This window comes from Panicum virgatum, chromosome 4N (assembly GCF_016808335.1).
Source record: "Panicum virgatum strain AP13 chromosome 4N, P.virgatum_v5, whole genome shotgun sequence".
Lineage (NCBI taxonomy): Eukaryota > Viridiplantae > Streptophyta > Magnoliopsida > Poales > Poaceae > Panicum > Panicum virgatum.
In genome coordinates this window covers 37966355-37985536 of record NC_053148.1, presented here as the reverse complement: position 1 = coordinate 37985536, position 19182 = coordinate 37966355, and the positions used below count along the sequence as shown (strand labels likewise).

The 19182-nt window shown below is 44.6% G+C and overlaps 1 protein-coding gene, 1 long non-coding RNA gene and 1 pseudogene across 3 annotated transcripts; 2 read left to right on the top strand and 1 right to left on the bottom strand.

The window, feature by feature from the left end:
- Positions 1–5153: 5153 nt before the first annotated feature.
- Positions 5154–10846, top strand: LOC120671574 (annotated as a pseudogene).
- Positions 10847–11777: 931 nt separating this feature from the next.
- LOC120670916 (histone deacetylase 1-like) lies at positions 11778–16461 on the top strand. 2 transcript variants are annotated; one of them, XM_039951111.1, is made up of 7 exons: positions 11778–12360; positions 12453–12893; positions 13963–14193; positions 15100–15191; positions 15288–15348; positions 15786–15866; positions 16056–16461. In XM_039951111.1, the coding sequence occupies exons 1-7, from the start codon at positions 11821–11823 to the stop codon at positions 16161–16163; spliced, it is 1554 nt and encodes a 517-aa protein (XP_039807045.1). In that variant the 5' UTR covers positions 11778–11820; the 3' UTR covers positions 16164–16461. The 2 variants fall into 2 exon arrangements, with proteins under 2 accessions (XP_039807045.1, XP_039807044.1); XM_039951110.1 differs by having other exon boundaries at positions 11779–12360; positions 15285–15348.
- Positions 16462–17221: 760 nt separating this feature from the next.
- On the bottom strand, positions 17222–18976 carry LOC120670918. The gene is made up of 2 exons (XR_005673436.1): positions 17837–18976; positions 17222–17673 (listed from the first exon to the last, which is right to left on the bottom strand). It is a non-coding gene; the product is annotated as an uncharacterized LOC120670918 (long non-coding RNA).
- Between the last annotated feature and the right edge of the window lie 206 nt (positions 18977–19182).

Genomic DNA, 19182 nt, shown 5'->3' with positions numbered 1-19182 from the left:
CTATCTAAGTCCCTGCGTCTTCGTGTTACTATCGAGCTCTTGGTCCTGAGATCCCCATCCTGAAACTCTACCGCCGGGTACACCCCTGGTGGACTGGCCGGAATAACAATCCGACACCTGTCGATTCTAAAACAACCCGCGCACGCTTGCCCTTACATGTGACCTCCTGGGCAAGCGTTCGTTGGTCTTTGCTAGTCTACCCAGTGAACCAATATGGCCAGTCCTGATAACTGGTCTAACCGGCCTGCGTAGGAGGCATTGCAGCGAGCTCCTCCTCGCATCACACATGCTAGTGCGACTCGTGTGTTGGTCCAGAAAGGCGTCAACACATTTTTGGTGACTCTGCTGGTGAACAAGAATCTGGCTATCGTGGCCGATCTGTCAAACTCTAGCAGTATGATGGTGTTTGAAGGATTACCTGAAGAAGTACTCAAGTATATCCTTGAGATGATATTTCCTCACTGTTATCGAGTAACGGAACAAGCGTCATCTTGATGGAGATATCTGTCATCAATGAATTGAGGATGTACGATCTACCAAAGAATTGTAAGTCCACATCCAACTTTATAAATGGTTTGCTTAATTTTATGGATGATGTAATTGATAAAAAGAAGAGTGTAGATCCAAATTCCTGATATTCAAAAATCGGATATCGAGAAGCCGTCTAATAATAATCTTTGTGAAACTTTACCTAATGTTGCTGGTCAAGATAAAATTCGGCCATCTAAAAGCTGAAATCGTTAACCCAAAATTCCCTAGCGAGAGCATAGAAACTATAATGGGTACTCCAACGCTCGGGGGAAAGAAGGGAAAGGCATAGGTGTTGGTTGCACCACAACCGGTCTTACCGGTTCTCCAGCTGGTCTAGCGGCCTCTCCCAGGGTTTACAAAACTAAATCAAAACTTAAGACAGTTAAGCCCAAAAAATCCTAGGTTGGCGTTTGGAAAACTGTTGAAGCCAAAGGCCGTAGACAGCATCAAAAGGAAAACTCGAAACATATTCATGGAAAGTTTCCAGCAAAACATCCAAAATAGTCAAAACCTACTCCAAGACAGCTATTCCATGATCAGAATTGGCAATGGAATGCTTTTCCTACTTCAATGTCATTTTCATCCCATGTAGCTATGCCATGCGAATTTTATTATAACATGCCTTATTTTTATCCGTAATGGTCTTATAATTCATATATGCCACCTCTTCCTAGATATTTGTCCAAATTACATTACCTATAGTGAGCTGACAATTAGTAAATCATCACCTACCAATAATGACTGTTTTGATAAAAACATCGGTCTATACAGAAAAAGAAATACAAGGTGATAAAAGCAAGTCTATCGTGTCAAAAAAGATGGATGGTTGAGCAAAAATCCAGATTTGACAGTAGACATAGAAAAGCCAAATATTGAAGAATCATTGACTACTTCCATTGATCAAATTGCCCCTGATATTGAACATGTTTCAAATGATATAGCTGAAAACCGATCAAGTTCTGCTGAGGGGCAAGGCAAGGAAAAGAAGGCCGGTAATACACCAACTGGTCCGACCGTTTTCCTAGTCGGTCTGACCGGCATATTCAGCAAGCCTGAAAATTCTTCCAAGGCCAAGAAGAAGATAAGGCCAAGCTTCGAGGAACTTCTAGTTAAGTATGAGAAGAAAGAAGCTGTTCAGAAGCAAAAGAGTCGGCCATATAGCACTAGAGATGCAAATTCACCACCAAGGCATCAAGGGCAGCAAGGATCTCACCAACAACAAGGTAATTGTGCTTCTACACCTTGTTCTTTTGTTGGGTCATATATGCCATTGTCCTGGTCATATCCTTGTTATTATGCATCCAACGACTATAATAGTATGTACATGCAACTATACATTATTTCATATCCAAATTATGGTGCACTAGAACAACCGATTGCTTGCAATAGTAGTCTAGTTAATGGTAATGCATGTACTAGTGTTAAACAGTGTGAGAATAGCAATGAGCAAAGTTCTAAGTATAGACAACCGAGGTGGTATCCTTCAGGTTTGTCTCACACTCAAAAGAAAAGATTATAATGGATGCACAAGCAAGAATTTGTGGAGCAACAAGCGGAGGCTGTGCTAGCAAGATCAGCCTATGAAGAAGGCATGGAAGCCGAAGCAAGTTGTTTCATCATTAGTTTAAGTAACAAGCAAGTCATGGCCGGTGCATAGTTTCATCGCCCTTAAAACAAATGTATGATCATTGTGTTGTTAATCATCATCCTTAAGCAATCCTGACCATTGAGAATGTTTTATGGCGCGCAAGCTTTGCCATAAAACACGGGGGCATATGTTCGCACCTAGAAGTGGTACGGCTGGGAGGACCGGTCAGACCTGTCCCCTAAACCGGTCAAACCAGTCTAGTAAAAGTCCTCAAAATATAAATTGGACTTCACCATTGGATAGCTCACATCGAGTAGATCAAGATTCATATGTTGGACGTCCAATTTGGAGTCCGGATGAAGGAGATATGACTTCGGGAAGTTCTGGACCCCGAGCAGACCAGTCGGACCGGTCATAGGGGTGGTTAGACCGGTTTTAGGCTGTGTAATCTGAGTTGGGGTTGTATTTTAGCGCAAGATTTGTTAGGGTTTTTACTCTATCACTGGCAAGACCTCCCCTCCCTATAAATATAAAGGGTCACGACCGATTGAGGGGGACACAACCCAGCGAATCTATTAAATCAATCTATGTTTATTGTTTTTACCTTTCTTTCTCGTTACACTACTTGTCCAACCTTAACATGTTGTTTTACCTTCATCTCCATGGCGTTTGAAGACGTTCTAGGTGGCATGCCGATCCTAGAGCAACCCAGGTGCGCTTGCTCCGACAGCGTCCCTCCCGAACGGGCGTTTGTTGGATCCTCGTCGGGCTGCCCCGATGAGACCGGTCTGACAGGTCCACCATACCGGTGCGATCGGTTGGTGCAGTGGTGTTGCAGGTGCGTCGCAGCGTGCTGCACGTTTAGTGCTCAAGTATTTAGCATGACACGTTTTTGCGTCAACATACTTTTTGGTGACTCCGCATATCTGCTGTTATTTTGTGTCTCGACGACGTCTGAAGTCGTTATAGGTGGCCTGCTGACCCTAGAACAACCATGTACGCACTTGCCCTGACGGAATCTCTTTCGGGCGAGCGTTCATTGGTCTTCGCTAGTCTACCCAGTGAACCGGTCTAACCGATCCTGACAACCGGTCTGGCCGACATGCGTAGCAGGTGTTGCAGCGAGCTTCTACTCGCACCGCACATGCTAATGTGACTCGTGTGTTGGCTTAGAAAGGCGTCAACACACACAACCTCACAACATGTGGCTCGTCTTTGTTCTTGGTGTGCACACCATTTTTCTTTTCATCTGGTTCGGCATTTCTGCAGAGCGACTATTTTGGCACACAAACATCGGCTGCCATTACGTGCTTTGTTCGATTTTCACATCGATTGTTTGATTTATCCTCATGCTGGAGCTACCCTGAGAGATGAGGAATGGTTCAGACTAAGGATGGAAATGGATTGGATACACATGGAAACGGATGCGGATATCTCAGACATCCGTTTTTCTGTTTCCTTCCAGTTTCCACCCTAGGATGGAAATAGATTCGGATATCTCAGATATCCATTTTTCTATTTCTTTCCATTTTCATCCCTAGTTGAGACATAAGTATTGTAGGAAGACAATGGTGGTTGGAGCTAGACGACAAGTAGCACCTATTATTCGGTCACGATTTTCTTCTTCACACCATTTACTACCCTATCTCTCAGCTAATAATACAGACTTCTGCTGGCTGTAAGAATTTTTGCAGTCCATCTCTCAGCCTACTTGTACAGTGGTTTAGCTCTTCACCATTAATATATGACTCACTTGTCTCTCCCACAAAGTTCCTTAGTTCTTGTGTCGAAACCGGCTCCAAGCTTACAACCTGTTTTTTTTCTCTCATCTCTCCTCCACCTCGGCATTCATCCTTCTTATAGACCATCATAATACTTGCTCTAAAATGTTTATGTGTTAAGATTGAACTCGGTATTTTGTAACCCTAATTAGTGGTGGATCTATCGGTGGGGCGGAGGCTAGAGCCACCTACCGCCGGAAACCCTTAGAGCCCCCTTAGCCCCCTCCGAAAAGTTTTCTACCATGGGAGAGATGATACGAGGGTCTGAGCCTCTGAGGTATCTAGTGGTTGAAGATGAAGTCCGTCAGGCGTAACTAGGCTGTTTGGCCGGCCACCTGGCCGAAATTTCATTCCCTACCAAGGCCCAAATGTAAAAGCCTAGCAACGCCCGAGCGGCCCGACCAAGCTGACCTTTTTTCCCCTCTCAGCCTCTGCCTCGCTCTCTCGTCTCTCCACCTCTCACCCTCTCCACCCAGCTCCCGCTCACGTTTACTTAAGAATCTGGCGTCTGCTTGATCAGCGAATCGCCTCGGTTGCTCAGCGGCTGCTCGGCCCCAGTGGGGCGGGGGCGGCCGGATGGGGCCGTGACCCGTGGGGGCAGCGCCACAGTCCCGCTGCGGCTGAGTGGTCAGCGCCGGCGGGCCTGCTCGAGCGCTCAACTGCCGGACGCGGGCGCGACATAGCGGCCAAGCAAGCATTGAAGCATGAACAGTGGAGATGTGAGGATAAGAAAAATTCCTAAGTAACGGAAAAAATTCAAATGCTCAATTCGACTTTTTGCATGCCTAAAGTCTCAATGTTTCATCCAAATATCCAACGGTCATGAGTTAATTGTATTTATAACGGGTAAATAGCAGATCTTTGGTTTGTCTATGAAGAACTAAAATATCAAAATGTAGAAAAGGACGCTGCACATATATTATTTGAGTTCAAGTAATGTAAAATTTTAATATTGATCTTATATGAGATACCATAATCTTGAACTTGCTCTTATACTTCAGTCCCTATGTATTTTCTCGGGATCTGCCGCCGAATCTCTATCTCTACTACTAAATAAGAGTAATATTTTTTTCGTCTACATGGTCATCCCTTCTCCTTGTTTAAGCCTGCGACGGTCCTCATTCAGCAGATCATCTTCCGGTGCTATCTGACCCGTCCAGACCCTCCCCCATCCGCCTCCCACCCAACAGGCCCGCACGCCTCCCTCCCCCTCGCTCCGCCCCGAAGCTCTCCCACTCACTCCACCCCAACACCCTCCCCCTCTCAACGCCCCAGCCGCCGCCGCCGCGGGTCACCCCCCTCCCCCCGCTCTCCATCGCCGTCGCCCCTTCCCCGCTCGCTGCCGCCATCGCGCTTATCTCTCCCCCCACACTCGTCGCCGCCGTCGCCCCCGCCGACGACCGACGACCGAGCCCATCCCCGCACCCAGGCCGCGACCGCGCTGTCCCCGATGGCGACGGACCCCACGCCGCCGGCCGCGTGGCGGCGCCGCTCTACTCGCTGCCTCCTGGCCGCCTCCCGCCGAGGGCATCCTCTTCTGCGTCGACGTCGACCTCGAGGTGAGCGCCAAGATGAAGTCCGCCGCCTCCATGCCGTCCTCCGGTTCCGCCTCCACCGCATCACCGCTTCCGCAGCCGCAGCCGGGGCCCTGGCCCGGGGTGAGGCGGATGGACGCGGTCAGTTAGGCCCTTCTGCTCTTCGTCCACAGCAAGCTAACCATGTGCCCCGACCACCGCTTCGCCTTCGCATCCATCGGCGAGACCGTCTCCAGTGTATCGTGGCGTCCCTGACCTGAAATCCCTTCATTTCTCGGTTACCCTTTGCGGGATTTCGCGTTCCTTGCCCTGTTCGGCTGAGATTTTTTTTTGGGGTTTTTGAAGCAATGCTTGATTGGCTATATGTCATGATTCCTTATGTGATTTATGGAACTATATAGTTGTTTGAGCGTCCAATTCGAGATACGAGATGATCCACATGAGCCTCCAATTCTATTTAAGCTAGCAGTTGAGTGAGATATTGCCCCAAATTTCTAATTGCTGTCTACTGTTACTATGAGGTGATCCACATGAGGGAATCTTGATTATGTTGGTTTTAGTTTAGCAGTTGAAGGATGTATTGGACAAAATTTCCCCAATGTCTTCTGTTATTCTGTAGTTTGCTGTCAGAGTAATTGGTGAATATACTTCCATTTTAGGGCTTATTGGTGTGTTTTATGTTTCTGGAATGCAACGATGATTAGTTGGTTAATTTGCATGCTCCCCCTCCTCCCTGAATTTTAAGGTCAAGAAGGACTTCAGCAGTGATGTTGGTTCAGCAATGGAGGCAATACATTCTTTGTCTGCTTCAGAAACAAGATATGCAACGGCTGATCTCACACAGCTCTTCAAGATAGCTTACCATGAAGGGAAAATAGCAGAATCGCAAGGTCGGCTTCCCAGGGTGGTAAGCTTTTTGTAACTATAAATCAGGGTCGCATTGCTTTTAAATAATGGCTGGCTGGTAATTTTCTTCCATGTCAGTGTTTGGTAACCAATAACACATCAAGCAGAAGCAGTGGTCATATAGAACCTTTTTGATAAGAATTTATGTATATTATCACATGCATACAACAACAACAACATAGCCTTTTGTCCCAAGCTAGTTGGGGTAGGCTAGAGATGAAACCCAACAGGCACAAAGGTCACGGTTCAGGCACGTTGATAGCTAGTCTCCAGGCACTCCTATCCAAAGCTACCTCCTCAGAGATATCCCAATTTTTAAGGTCTCTCTTAACCGACTCGTCCCAAGTCAGTTTAGGTCTACTTCTACCCCTCTTTACCTTATCGACACGCTTTAGCACCCCACCACGCACCGGCGCCTTCGGAGGCCTCCGTTGGACATGTCCAAACCATCTCAAACGATGTTGGGTAATTTCTCCTCAATTGGTGCCACCCATACCCTTTCTCTAATAACTTCGTTCCTGACACTATCCCTCCTTGTATTCCCGCAAAACCACCGCAACATCCACATCTATGCTATGCTCAGTTGCTGGACATGTCGTCTTTTTGCAGGCCAACATTCAGCACCGTATAACATCGCCGGGCGAATCGCTGTCCTATAGAACTTACCTTTTAGCTTTTGTGGCACCCTCCTGTTACAGAGGACACCAGAAGCTTGACGACATTTCAACCAGCCAGCTGAGATTCTATGCCTAACATCTTCATCAATGTCGCCATCCTTTTGTAGCATCAAACCTAAATACCGAAAAGTGTCCTTCTGGGCCAGCACTTGCTCATCGAGACTAACGTCACCACCATCATGCCTAGATGCGCTGAAATCGCACATCATGTACTCGGTCTTGGTCCTACTAAATCTGAACCCTTTTGACTCTAACGTGCGTCTCCACAGCTCTAACTTCCTATTAACCCATGTTCTACTCTCGTCAACTAGTACCACATCATCAGTAAAGAGCATACACCAAGGGATATCACCTTGTATGTCCCTTGTGACCTCATCCATCACCAAAGCAAATAAATAAGAGCTCAATGTCGACCCCTGATGTAGGCCTATGTTAATAGGAAAGTCAGTGGTGTCGCCACCACATGTCCGGACAAACGCCATCGCATTCTTGTATATATCCTTGATGACGGTAATGTACTTAGTTGGGACTTTGTGGTTCTCCAAGACCCACCACAAGACATTTCTCGGTACTTTGTCATACGCCTTCTCGAGGTCAATAAAGACCATGTGCAAGTCCTTCTTCTGCTCCCTAAATCTCTCCATCAATTGTCGTATTAGGAAAATCGCCTCCATGGTCGACCTTCCAGGCATGCACCCAAACTGGTTTTGGGTCACACTTGTCACTCTTCTTAGGCGGTGCTCGATAACTCTCACCCAGAGCTTCATCGTATGGCTCATCAGCTTAATCCCATCAGCTTTATCGTATGGCTCATCTCCCTTATTTTTGAAGATCGATACTAATATATTTCTCCATTCTTCGGGCATCTTGTTTGACCGAAAAAGGAGGTTAAAAAGCTTAGTTAATCATACTATCGCTCTGTCACCTAAGCATCTCCACACTTCAATGGGGATACCACCAGAGCTCATCGCTTTACCGTCCTTCATCCTCTTCAAAGCCTCCCCGATCTCTGCCTCCTGAAATCTCCTCACAAAACGTCTGTTGGTATTGTCAAACGAGTCATCTAGCTCAAAGGTAGTGCCCTCATTCTCCCCATTAAACAGCTTGTCGAAGTACTCTTGCCATCTGCCCTTGATCTCGTCGTCCTTCACTAGAAGTCGATCTGTCCCATCCTTGATGCATTTGATTTGGTTGATGTCCCGTGTCTTCCTCTCGCGGATCCTGGCCATCCTATAAATGTCCTCCCCTTTCTTCGTGCCTAGTCGCTGATACAGGTCATCATACGCCTTACCCTTTGCTACACTCACAACTCGCTTTGCAGCCCTTTTCGCTAATTTATAGCCCTCGATGTTGGCTGCACTCTTGTCAAGGTGGAGGCGCTTGAAACATTCCTTCTTCTCCTTAATAGCCCTTTGCACCTCGTCATTCCACCAACAGGTGTCTTCCCCTTCCTATTTGCCTCCCCTACTCACGCCAAGCACCTCTGAGGCCACCTTCCGAACACATGTCGTCATCTTTAGCCACATGTCGTCAGCATCTTCTCCTTCTTCCTAAGGCTCCTCACCTAGCATCCTCTCCCTAAACGTTTGCGCTGCTTCCCCTCTAAGATCCCACCACTTCGTTCTCATAATCTTGGCACATTTGTCCCGGTGGACACGTACCTGAAAAGGAAAGTCCGCCACCACAAGCTTGTGTTGAGGGACAGCACACTCCCCAAGTATCACCCTACTATCTAAGCAATCCCGTCTATCCTCCCTTCTAGCAAGTATAAAGTCGATCTGGCTCGAGTGTTGTCCATTACGAAAGGTCACAAGATGGGATTCTCTCTTCCTAAAAAGGGTATTCGCTATCAACAAGTCGTAGGCCAACACGAAATTCAAAACATCCTCCCCCTCTTGACTCCTGCTACCATACCCAAAACCCCCGTGCACCCGCTCGAACCCTACATTAGTCGCACCCACATGGCCGTTGAGATCTCCTCCTATGAGGAGTTTCTCGCTGACAGGCACGGTACTGACCATACTATCCAGATCTTCCCAGAACTGCTTCTTGGTGCTCTCACTAAGGCCTATCTGAGGGGCATAGGCACTGATCACATTCACAGTCGAATCTCCAACTACTATCTGGACCAGGATAATCTAGTCGCCTCGCCTTCTAACATCTACGACTCCATCCTTAAGGCTCCTATCGATCAAGATACCGACACCATTCCTACCCGATGTTGCTCCCCAAAATTTGAATCCAGTACCCTCAACCTCCTTCGCCTTCTGGCCATGATTCTCATGGCGTCGCCTAGCCGACAAGGCACTTCCCTTGTTTTGGGCTAACGTGTCGCCTAGGCGTCGCCTTAGCCCGCCTAGGCGGCTGGGTGGTGGTGACTCGCCTCACATTACCTTACCACCGTAAGAACCATGCTTCTGGCCCTTTCATTTAGTCTCCTGAACGCATAGAATATTTACACGCCTCCTAATTGCTACATCAACTAGCTCTCGCACTTTACCCGGACCCTACGTTCCAGCTACCTATACGAATCTTAGTTGGCTCGGCTAGCTTTCTTACCCTTCGCACCCATCGAGGGAAGTGCGAAGACCCTTGCTCATTTATCACTACACCCGGGCGTAGATGTAGCGCGCTACTCAAGTGACGACCCGATCCTTGCTCACTTATCATCGTACTCAGGTCACGATACGACGCGCCATTGTGGGGTGGTGACCCGGCCCTTGCCCATTTAACACCACGCCCGGGTTCCGATGTGGCGCGTCGCTAAGAGGGTTACGCCCCCAACGAGTTTCTTATGAGTTTTATATCCATTAGAGTGGCTATTTTTTTATACTGGTTCGCCAAACCTACCGCAACCCTCTTCCTTTACCCGGGTTTGGGACCGGCTATGTTAAGACGACTCGAGAAAGTCTTCCAGTCAACACAGGGAGTTATATTATCACATGCATGTGATTTAAATTTAACATAAAGGGCTCAATGTAAATTATTGTACTCTGCAAATAGTTGTGTGTTTTAGTATATGTAAAATGCCAGGATCACTTCAGATTGTTGACGTCAGATCACTATCTATCCTACTGTGCACTGCAATCTGCAGAGCATGTTGAACATGTTTTATTTGATCATGGCACACTGTTTCATATGTAGTAATTTACTTTGCGGGGTCTTGACTGCGGCAAGGCTATTGTTTCAGGTACTATCTACTGCCGTTCCTCTACCAAGCCACACCATCAGTGGCCTGTAAAGCCAAAGAATTTCACGCTGGACATAATCTATCTCCATGACAAGCCAATTGCTGACAACTGCCACACAAAGTATATGATGTGTTGGTTGATGCTCTTGAGCATGTCAGCCAGTATGAGGGGTACATTTTCGAGACTGGTCGAGGGCTTGCTCGTGTTCTCTTTCGTCTGATGTGCGCTCTTCTGTCGCATCCCTTGCAACGCAGCATCCAAGATGACATTGATATTCCCAAACAAATCGTCAAGAAAACTCTGGCAGTTGAAGCTGCGCAGAACGAAGATGGAACGCCAGTCTCTTGAATGTGCAAACATGAAGTTACTTGCAAGTTCTTGAGCATTGCCATCTCAGAATGTCTGTTCGTTGTGGTAGAGATGCCATCTCTGAATTTTGTGTACTATGCTGTAAATGGCCAAGGGGATGCTGTGCCTTGCTTGTCTGGGCATTAACCCTGTTAGTGCACATGATACAAATGACTCAAATATCTGGCAGTTAATGTTTGCAAACTTTCAGCTGCACATGCTCTACGCCTCTACCTCTACTTATCTGAGAAAACTTTGATGATTTTCGTCTTGTGCAAGGGAACCTTTTCTGTCATGTAACCATTGATCAATCATAGTTGCAATACATCGTGAATTCCCGCTAAAACTTACATGATAGATTGTCATTTCCCACCTGTTTTATATGATGAGATTGATGCTCATGAAAGGAATTATTTTTACCCGTAGTAGCACCAAGGTTCACCAAACCGTCGGTAACCGGTCCGGTTTGACCGTTACCGGTCAAACCGGACCGGACCGGTTCCGGTTTGGTCCGGTATGAAACCGGTCCAAATTCAAAATTTAAATTTTAATTCAAAAAAATGAAAATTTCTCAAAAAATTTCTAAAAATACTTCAAGGTGCGACGAATCTAATAGTGTCAAATTTTCTCCAAAATTCGTTCATTTAGTATAGTTTGCGGGTTTTTAAAGTTAAACAAAAAAAAACGTGCATACAAAAGTATACAAATACAATGTAAAAGTAGTACAAAAGAGGGTTGGATGGTTCATTTAGACTAAAATATGTTATACAAATATTTATTTAGTATACTTTGCGGGCATTTGAATTTAAACCAAAAAAGAAAAAAAATTGAATTTGACCGGTTACCAGTCAAATCGACCGGTATACCAGTCTAACCGGCCGGTATACCGGTACGAACCGGTTGAACTGGAAAGTTTGAATTTAAATTTGAATTCCACCGGTTCCAACCGGTAACCGGCCAAACCGGACCGATATAACAGTACTGGAGGGCGGCGGTTACCGTTACCGTTCAGGAATTAAAACCCTGAGTAGCACACGGGCATAAACTCGTACACAAAGAACGAAAGAGTGAAGCTAAAGGTGAAAAGGCGCGGATCTTAAAGCACATCTACGAAAGGAACGGTAGCATTCGTCGCTGCGGGCCCAACTCAAACGCCGCCGCCGAGCGCCCCCGTCGAAACCCAGCCCAAAAGCGCCGGCGGGAGAGAGAGCGCCGCCCCGAATCCGGCGGGAGAGAGAGCGCCGCCCCGAATCCGGCGGGAGGATGGACGCGTCGGCCGGCGGCGGCGGGAACTCCCTGCCGACCACCGGCGCGGACGGCTCGAAGCGGCGCGTCTGCTACTTCTACGACGCGGAGGTGGGCAACTACTACTACGGGCAGGGCCACCCGATGAAGCCGCACCGCATCCGCATGACCCACGCGCTGCTCGGCCGCTACGGCCTCCTCGACCAGATGCAGGTGCTCCGCCCCCACCCCGCCCGCGACCGCGACCTCTGCCGCTTCCACGCCGACGACTACGTCGCCTTCCTCCGCTCCGTCACCCCCGAGACGCAGCAGGACCAAATCCGCGCGCTCAAGCGGTTCAACGTCGGCGAGGACTGCCCCGTCTTCGACGGGCTCTACAGCTTCTGCCAGACCTACGCGGGGGGATCCGTCGGGGGCGCCGTCAAGCTCAACCACGGCCACGACATCGCCATCAACTGGGCCGGCGGGCTCCACCACGCCAAGAAGTGCGAGGCCTCCGGCTTCTGCTATGTCAATGACATCGTCCTCGCCATCCTCGAGCTCCTCAAGTACCATCAGGTATGCCAAACCCTCTTGGATTTTTGATTTTTTTTTTCAAAAATCAACACTAGGATGGATGGAATTACCCGTATTCTGTAATTGCATTGTAGCGCGTTCTGTACGTGGATATTGATATCCACCACGGAGATGGCGTGGAGGAGGCATTTTACACCACGGACAGGGTGATGACTGTCTCGTTCCACAAGTTTGGGGATTATTTCCCTGGGACAGGGGAGATTCGTGACGTTGGACACTCAAAGGGGAAGTACTACTCACTGAATGTCCCGTTGGATGATGGCATTGATGACGAGAGCTACCAGTCATTGTTCAAGCCGATAATGGGCAAGGTGATGGAGGTCTTCAACCCTGGTGCGGTGGTGCTTCAGTGCGGTGCTGATTCCTTGTCAGGTGACAGGTTGGGCTGTTTCAACCTGTCTATTAAGGGGCACGCTGAATGCGTGAGATTCATGAGGTCCTTCAATGTCCCGCTGTTGCTGCTTGGTGGTGGTGGATATACCATAAGAAATGTGGCACGATGTTGGTGCTACGAGGTATGTAACAAGGGTATTTCCTTCATGGAGGAAAACACATTTTGTAATGTCTTTTCATTTGTTCGCTATTGTACTTATTTCAGTGTTGTTGAATTAGTTATGTGAAATAATAAAGTTATTGCATTGTATTAGCACAAAAATCTTCCTAAAATGTGAGGTAGGACTGGTACAGTGGCTGACAATTATGAATACTCGCGTAAAAGTAATATGTTATGTGGAGTTTCCTTTTCAGCTGTATTTTCTATTTATTTCAGAGACAACAAATAGTCTTCTAAATCAGGTTGTATATGCTTTACCTAAATTCATATTCTCCAACTTTACTTATAATGTTTTCTAGTAGTTAGGTGTTGTCAGTTTCTAACAATGTAGCTAACTAATTTTCTAATATTTATTTTTTTTCTTTTTTAAAAGCTATAAGTATTTTTCAGTTTCCATGCTACTCCCCTTGTCCTCTGACATCAACTTTGCTGTAGACACAGTAGTCTACCTTTGTGCAAAAGTAAAACACATTTGTTGATTTCTACACATGTTCCTAATTCTGTTATAACTTTGTTTTGATTTTTTAGGATATTTTAGAGCAATATTTGAAATATCATAATGATTTTTTTGAACTAATCTGCAAAGTATGATGGATTCTGCAAACTTTTTTGCCTGCATTCGCATGGAGCATCTTACTTTTTACAAAAGTTATTTGTAATGTTGTTATCCAGTTTTTTACTTGCAGAGTGCTAACTAGTGTCGTTTTCCTACAGTTCACATGAGTCTACTAAAATGCCATAAGAATTTGATTTTCATTATTTATTATGTAATAACATAGAAGTTTAATTATATGTGAACAACTTGTGTCCGAACTGAATACTTTTTTCCCCTTTTTCATCAAAGACTAGCAGTTCCAAGTTCCAATTCATTCACCCAATTATAAAGTAGGTTGTTCTCTTATCAATGAAATTAGATAAGATTATCCAATATATTGATGAGTGATTGGGGGCTAATATTGCCTTGCTTAATATGCTTAGTTACCTGTAATTTTTTATTGATCCTTCTTTCCTTCTCCACATTTTTTGAGCAGACAGGAGTTGCCCTGGGTCATGAGCTCACTGACAAGATGCCCGCTAATGAGTATTATGAGTATTTTGGTCCAGATTACACTCTACATGTTGCTCCAAGTAACATGGAGAACAAAAACACACGACATCAATTGGATGATATAAGATCAAAACTTCTTGATAATCTATCAAAACTCCAACATGCTCCTAGTGTCCAATTTCAAGAACGACCTCCAGAGACTGAGTTACCTGAGGTGAGCATTCTGTTACAAGCAATAAATTAGTTGCATTCTGTTGTTTTATCCTTTAAAATAGGCCACACAGAGATAGGAGCTCCTTAATAGAGTTGCTGTGAGCATGACCACCCTGAATTTCAGAATATCTTTTTGGGATAACTGGGCCAGCAGCTCCCTAGTAACTGGTGATGAGAAAAAACCATTGAAAGTTGTGACTTAAAGGGCACTGCAATGTTCAATTATTTGGGGAGTGATGTTGCTTGCTAGTTGCTACATGTTTTTATAAATGACCAAACAGGCAAACACCCTGTTCATGTAATCCTGGTCTGGTCATGCGCATGTAGTTTGTCAGGCTATCCTTGCCTTTTCTGCTATTGACTTTCCTTTTGTTGTATAGTTCTATTGGTACGTTCAGAACAGATCCAGAAACCAGACTGAACTACTAGTTGAACTGCAAAAGCTGGAATGAAATGAGGAACCGTGTAAAGATGTAGGTTCACTGTCTCACTGGTTTAGTGAAGCTTACATGGTTCTGATGAACTCCATACCACCCTAAAATTTGCAGCCCGGGTTGCAAAGAGACAACCATGTTGAGAAACTACAAACACCTTGAAATGCTCAGCAACAAAAGGAAAAAAAAAACAAGAAGCCCTAAACATGAAAAGCACAGTTCGACAATACAAAATTCAACCTATGAAGTGCAATCACGAAAAACAACACCCAAAAGTTGAATAATGCAACACGAAACTAAAAAAATGCAACTCAACAAGATATGCAATTCCATGCTGTGTACAAATGCAGAGTTCAACAAAAGGTTCATCCCATCTGGCTGGCACTATGGTGGAGATGTGACCTGAGGGTTCTGCATGCAATAGATAAATGATTCATCATATTATGACTAACCTGTGTTCCTGTTTCACACAGCAAGATGAAGATAAAGAAAACCCTGATGAAAGACACGATGCTGATTCTGATGTGGAAATGAATGATGCCAAGCCTCTTGAGGACTCTGGAAGGTTATTATTTTTACTTGTTTCTTCAACATTAATGTGATTATAGCAGCAATCGCTTCAGGTAGCTATATTATACCATGCGGCATTTTCTAATAGGAGAAGCAGCATACAAGGTGTAAGAATGAAGAAAGAGCCTTCTGAGACAGAGGCAACTGATCTGGTATTTTTCATTTTCTTACTTGTGTTAATTTACATGATCTATGAGCGTGATTTTTTTTTTGTTATGTAATTGGCACTTGAATTGGAAGATATATGAGCACATCTGCTAGGTGATGTGCTGGCGTAGCATGCCAGTGCACATGGTACAGTAGTTCTTACTACATGTTGGACAGTTAGAATCAGCTACCTTGAATAAATAATTATCGTGACACAAATTTCATGTCATTATATTTGTATTCAGGAATACTCCTATGAGTATGCCTTTGTATCACAAATGAAATATTAATAGAGTAATTCTTGGTCAATTGTCCTAATGAAACGATTTTTTGTTGAAACAATATTAGGATATTTTGCAAGAACATTGCATGTGTTTTTTATTTCCTAGTTACGTATCATTATCTGTTAGTGACATTCTTATTCTCTTTTTGTACCATATAGGATGTTAATAGTGTAGCTGCAGAACATTCAAGGGGTAGTGTACCTGTGGCTGATGGAGTTGGTTCCTCAAAACAAACACTGGTAAGTATTCTTTTGTCCATGTGAACATCGAATCTGTCAACTAATCAAAAGTTCCAGGGGACATGCTCGGAGTACATAAATAATCTGTACTCAAGTCCCTAAGCACAGCTTCCTTTTCCTCTGTATATACTATTGTCCTCCTTTATTCTAGTCCCTAACCAAAGTGTTCCCGGTTATTATTATTTGCAGCCTAATGATACAAGTCCAATGGCCATAGACAAACCAGGTGCTCCGAAAGTTGAAACAGAGATCTCAAACAAATCGCAGGACCAACCAACGATGAACCAGAAACCATGATCATGCACCTTAACTTAGTACCTGATGCCATTGCATCTGTAGCCTGTAGATTCTTTTTGTGCAAGTTCATTGACCGTAGGCAAGGCATGACAGTTGAAAAAGGTGAAGCAGGGAGATGAAACAAATGCGACTTGAACAGATTATGCATCTTGGCCCATTATGTTTTGTTCATTACATTTGTGTTTTCAACATGTGCAAATAATGGTTGTCATGGAAGCTTTATCCTTAACCCGTAGCTGCTGCAGAGGAATTGATGTTATTAAATTGTGTGGACCAAGTAAGCAGTGATTTTTAGGTAGATGGCACTTTTGGCGCATGTGACTTATCTGTTGATGTCTCTAATTGCCTGGATCGGAGCTTGTGGTAGTCTATTAATTGGAAAGTTATTGTTAACCAAATGCTAGTTTGCTAATGGCGAGCTGGTCACACCGTTTCTTATTTTGCCTCGGTTGCATTCTTATTGATGAAGGTGTAGCTTGCTTACTGTCTTACTGATTGTGTCGTAGTTTCTTCTATATGCCGCTTTTGGATCTTCAGTGCAGGTCCCATCCACTGAACGCAGTGAGACCGCCGGAGAAGAGGGCACATGGTTGTAAATTTGATTGGACTAATTTTACAAGTTTAGAAAGTAGAATATACTCTTTGTTTTTACAATTATGTTTCGATTCCACAGCTTAAAATATTACCGAAAGGCTTCAAAAGTTGGTTTTCGTTTCCAAAATATTCCTGCTGCATCTTGACATCTTACTGAGGCCTCAGTCGGTTTTGTCCAAAATATTCCTGCAGCACCTGATTAATGTTGAATGTACTGCTCCTCCGTTTCAAATTATAGTGTTTATGATTTTCTACATACATAATTTTTAGTATTCATCTGGACATAATATATACTCAGATGCATAATAAAATCTATATGCTGTATTCGCTTGGCTTGTCAGCCAACCAGCCAGCAGTACTGTTCTCTCATACTAAATCAGCACCAGCCATCAGCTACCAGCCAGTCAGCCGTACTGTTCTCTCATAACAAATCAGCACCAGCCATCAACCACAGCCAAGCGAACTTAAGATAGATGGAGTAGTATATCTTTTAGGAGTAGCATGTGATTAAAGCCCCGCCGCCATCGGTAATCAATCGCCTCTAGTAAGCTTAAGAAGTTCCCCCAAAGCAAGAGATCTAGAACCCGTTCTGTCATACATAAGTTTCCACCTTGAATGATACCAGAAAGCTTCAAAGCTTGAAATGAATATAATTGTGAGTTATCTCATACTAATCGGGAGAAAGAAAAAAAAGGCCGTAATTTACTATTAACTAATTTGTAAGCTTATAACGTCTTTACTCTTTAGTTGCACGGGCGTACGTAATTGAGTATCTGCTCCTGACGTGTCCGGCGTCGTCATATCTCTTGATGCTGGCACAACAACTGTTGATTTCTCCACCGGGATATTTATGGCCTTGGGTACGGCAAGTACGGAGGGTGGGGTCTCGGAGGACCAGTTCCATACGGTCGACCGCCTGCATAAATGAGAAGATGGCACAACAGGAAGGTAATGGATTAATTTTTTTTTTGCATAATAAACTGTATAAGTTGGTACAGTTTTTTCTAGCTAGGTGTTGCACAACAACAGACATTGTTAGGATCAGCGTAGCCTCAACCAGTAATCGATGATTAACTTACTATAGGGGTCGCCTTGGCCAGGTGGGCAGCAAGCAGGCCTATCAGGGTTCCGTGCCGGATAGCCGAGGCGATCGCTGCTGTCGCCACTGCAGATCATCACAAGCGCAAGAACAATGATACAGGCCACCAATGACCTCGTCCAAACATGCCACATCCTCGGCAACATGGATGTGAGGTTTTCTAGTAGGGGTTCAAGAGGGGAGATGGTGCTTGCTAACACGATAGACAAATGCAAGGGCACGATTTGCTGCCAGCCTCTTGCTCCTCTTGCTCCACTTATATATTGGCAATTTGGCAGAATGCCAGGCATGGTTGGGAGTGGATGACCCTGACCTCGCCTTCTACGAGCCGGTAATGTGCTCCATTTTTCTCATGATGGAACACAACCCATTAGGCCTGCCGGGTCTTGTGCGGGTCAACGCCTTACCGGCATGCTCGAGGAAAAAAAATGGGACGAGTGGAGCACGGTTGGTGCCCATCCACCTCTAAGGCTCCATCAAACATGTACACCTCGTGTATCATCAAATAGTAAAATATAACCAAATTAAAAGTTTGGAAAAAGTAGTTGGGGTATAAAAGTTTACTTTTGTGATTTCAAATTTTGCTTTTTTTTAGCTCCTTTACAATGATTGTAAAGTAACAATGGGTACTTTCAGGTACTTTTACCTTGAAATTTTTTCGAGATGTTGATCTATGGAAAGTATTTACAGAAACTAAATTAAATTAGTATTTGGTCCTACTTTTTAGTACTTGGTTCCATATTTTGGAAGTACCAAGTACTTTATCCTAGGTACTTCCTATCTTCACCACCATATGATTTAATAGATGGATGGCTCCTATTTTTTTCAATCATTATAAAATTTCTCTTTTTTCTCATACAAGTTGTGTCGATTTTGTTTATCATACCAAGCTCCACAACTATAGTAGATATTTACTTTGCTATAATTAATGAAAGTACCTATCATAATTTTCAAATGTTGTTGATTTAATAAATATTAGTTTTTGATATGTCTGAGTCTTCTGATTGTCAAACTATTCTATCTTGAGAAAATTCCCTATTTGATATTGATTAAGTTGAGAATTATTGATTTGACATTAAAAATTTCAACTTTCTTATTTGACACTGAGTTTAACTTTCGTTCCTATAGCAGCACCGCCCAAATTAAATCGGCTTAAGTGCGCTAACCATCATCTTAATATCTAATCAAGTTACTGTGCACTTAAAACGGTGTAATCTGACAGGCTGTCGGGTAAATCTCGATTAAACTACTGTACTCCAGGATCATAATTGCACTAGCAGACCCGTACGAAGACGAGCACAGGTGATACCAGCATACAGAAATCTT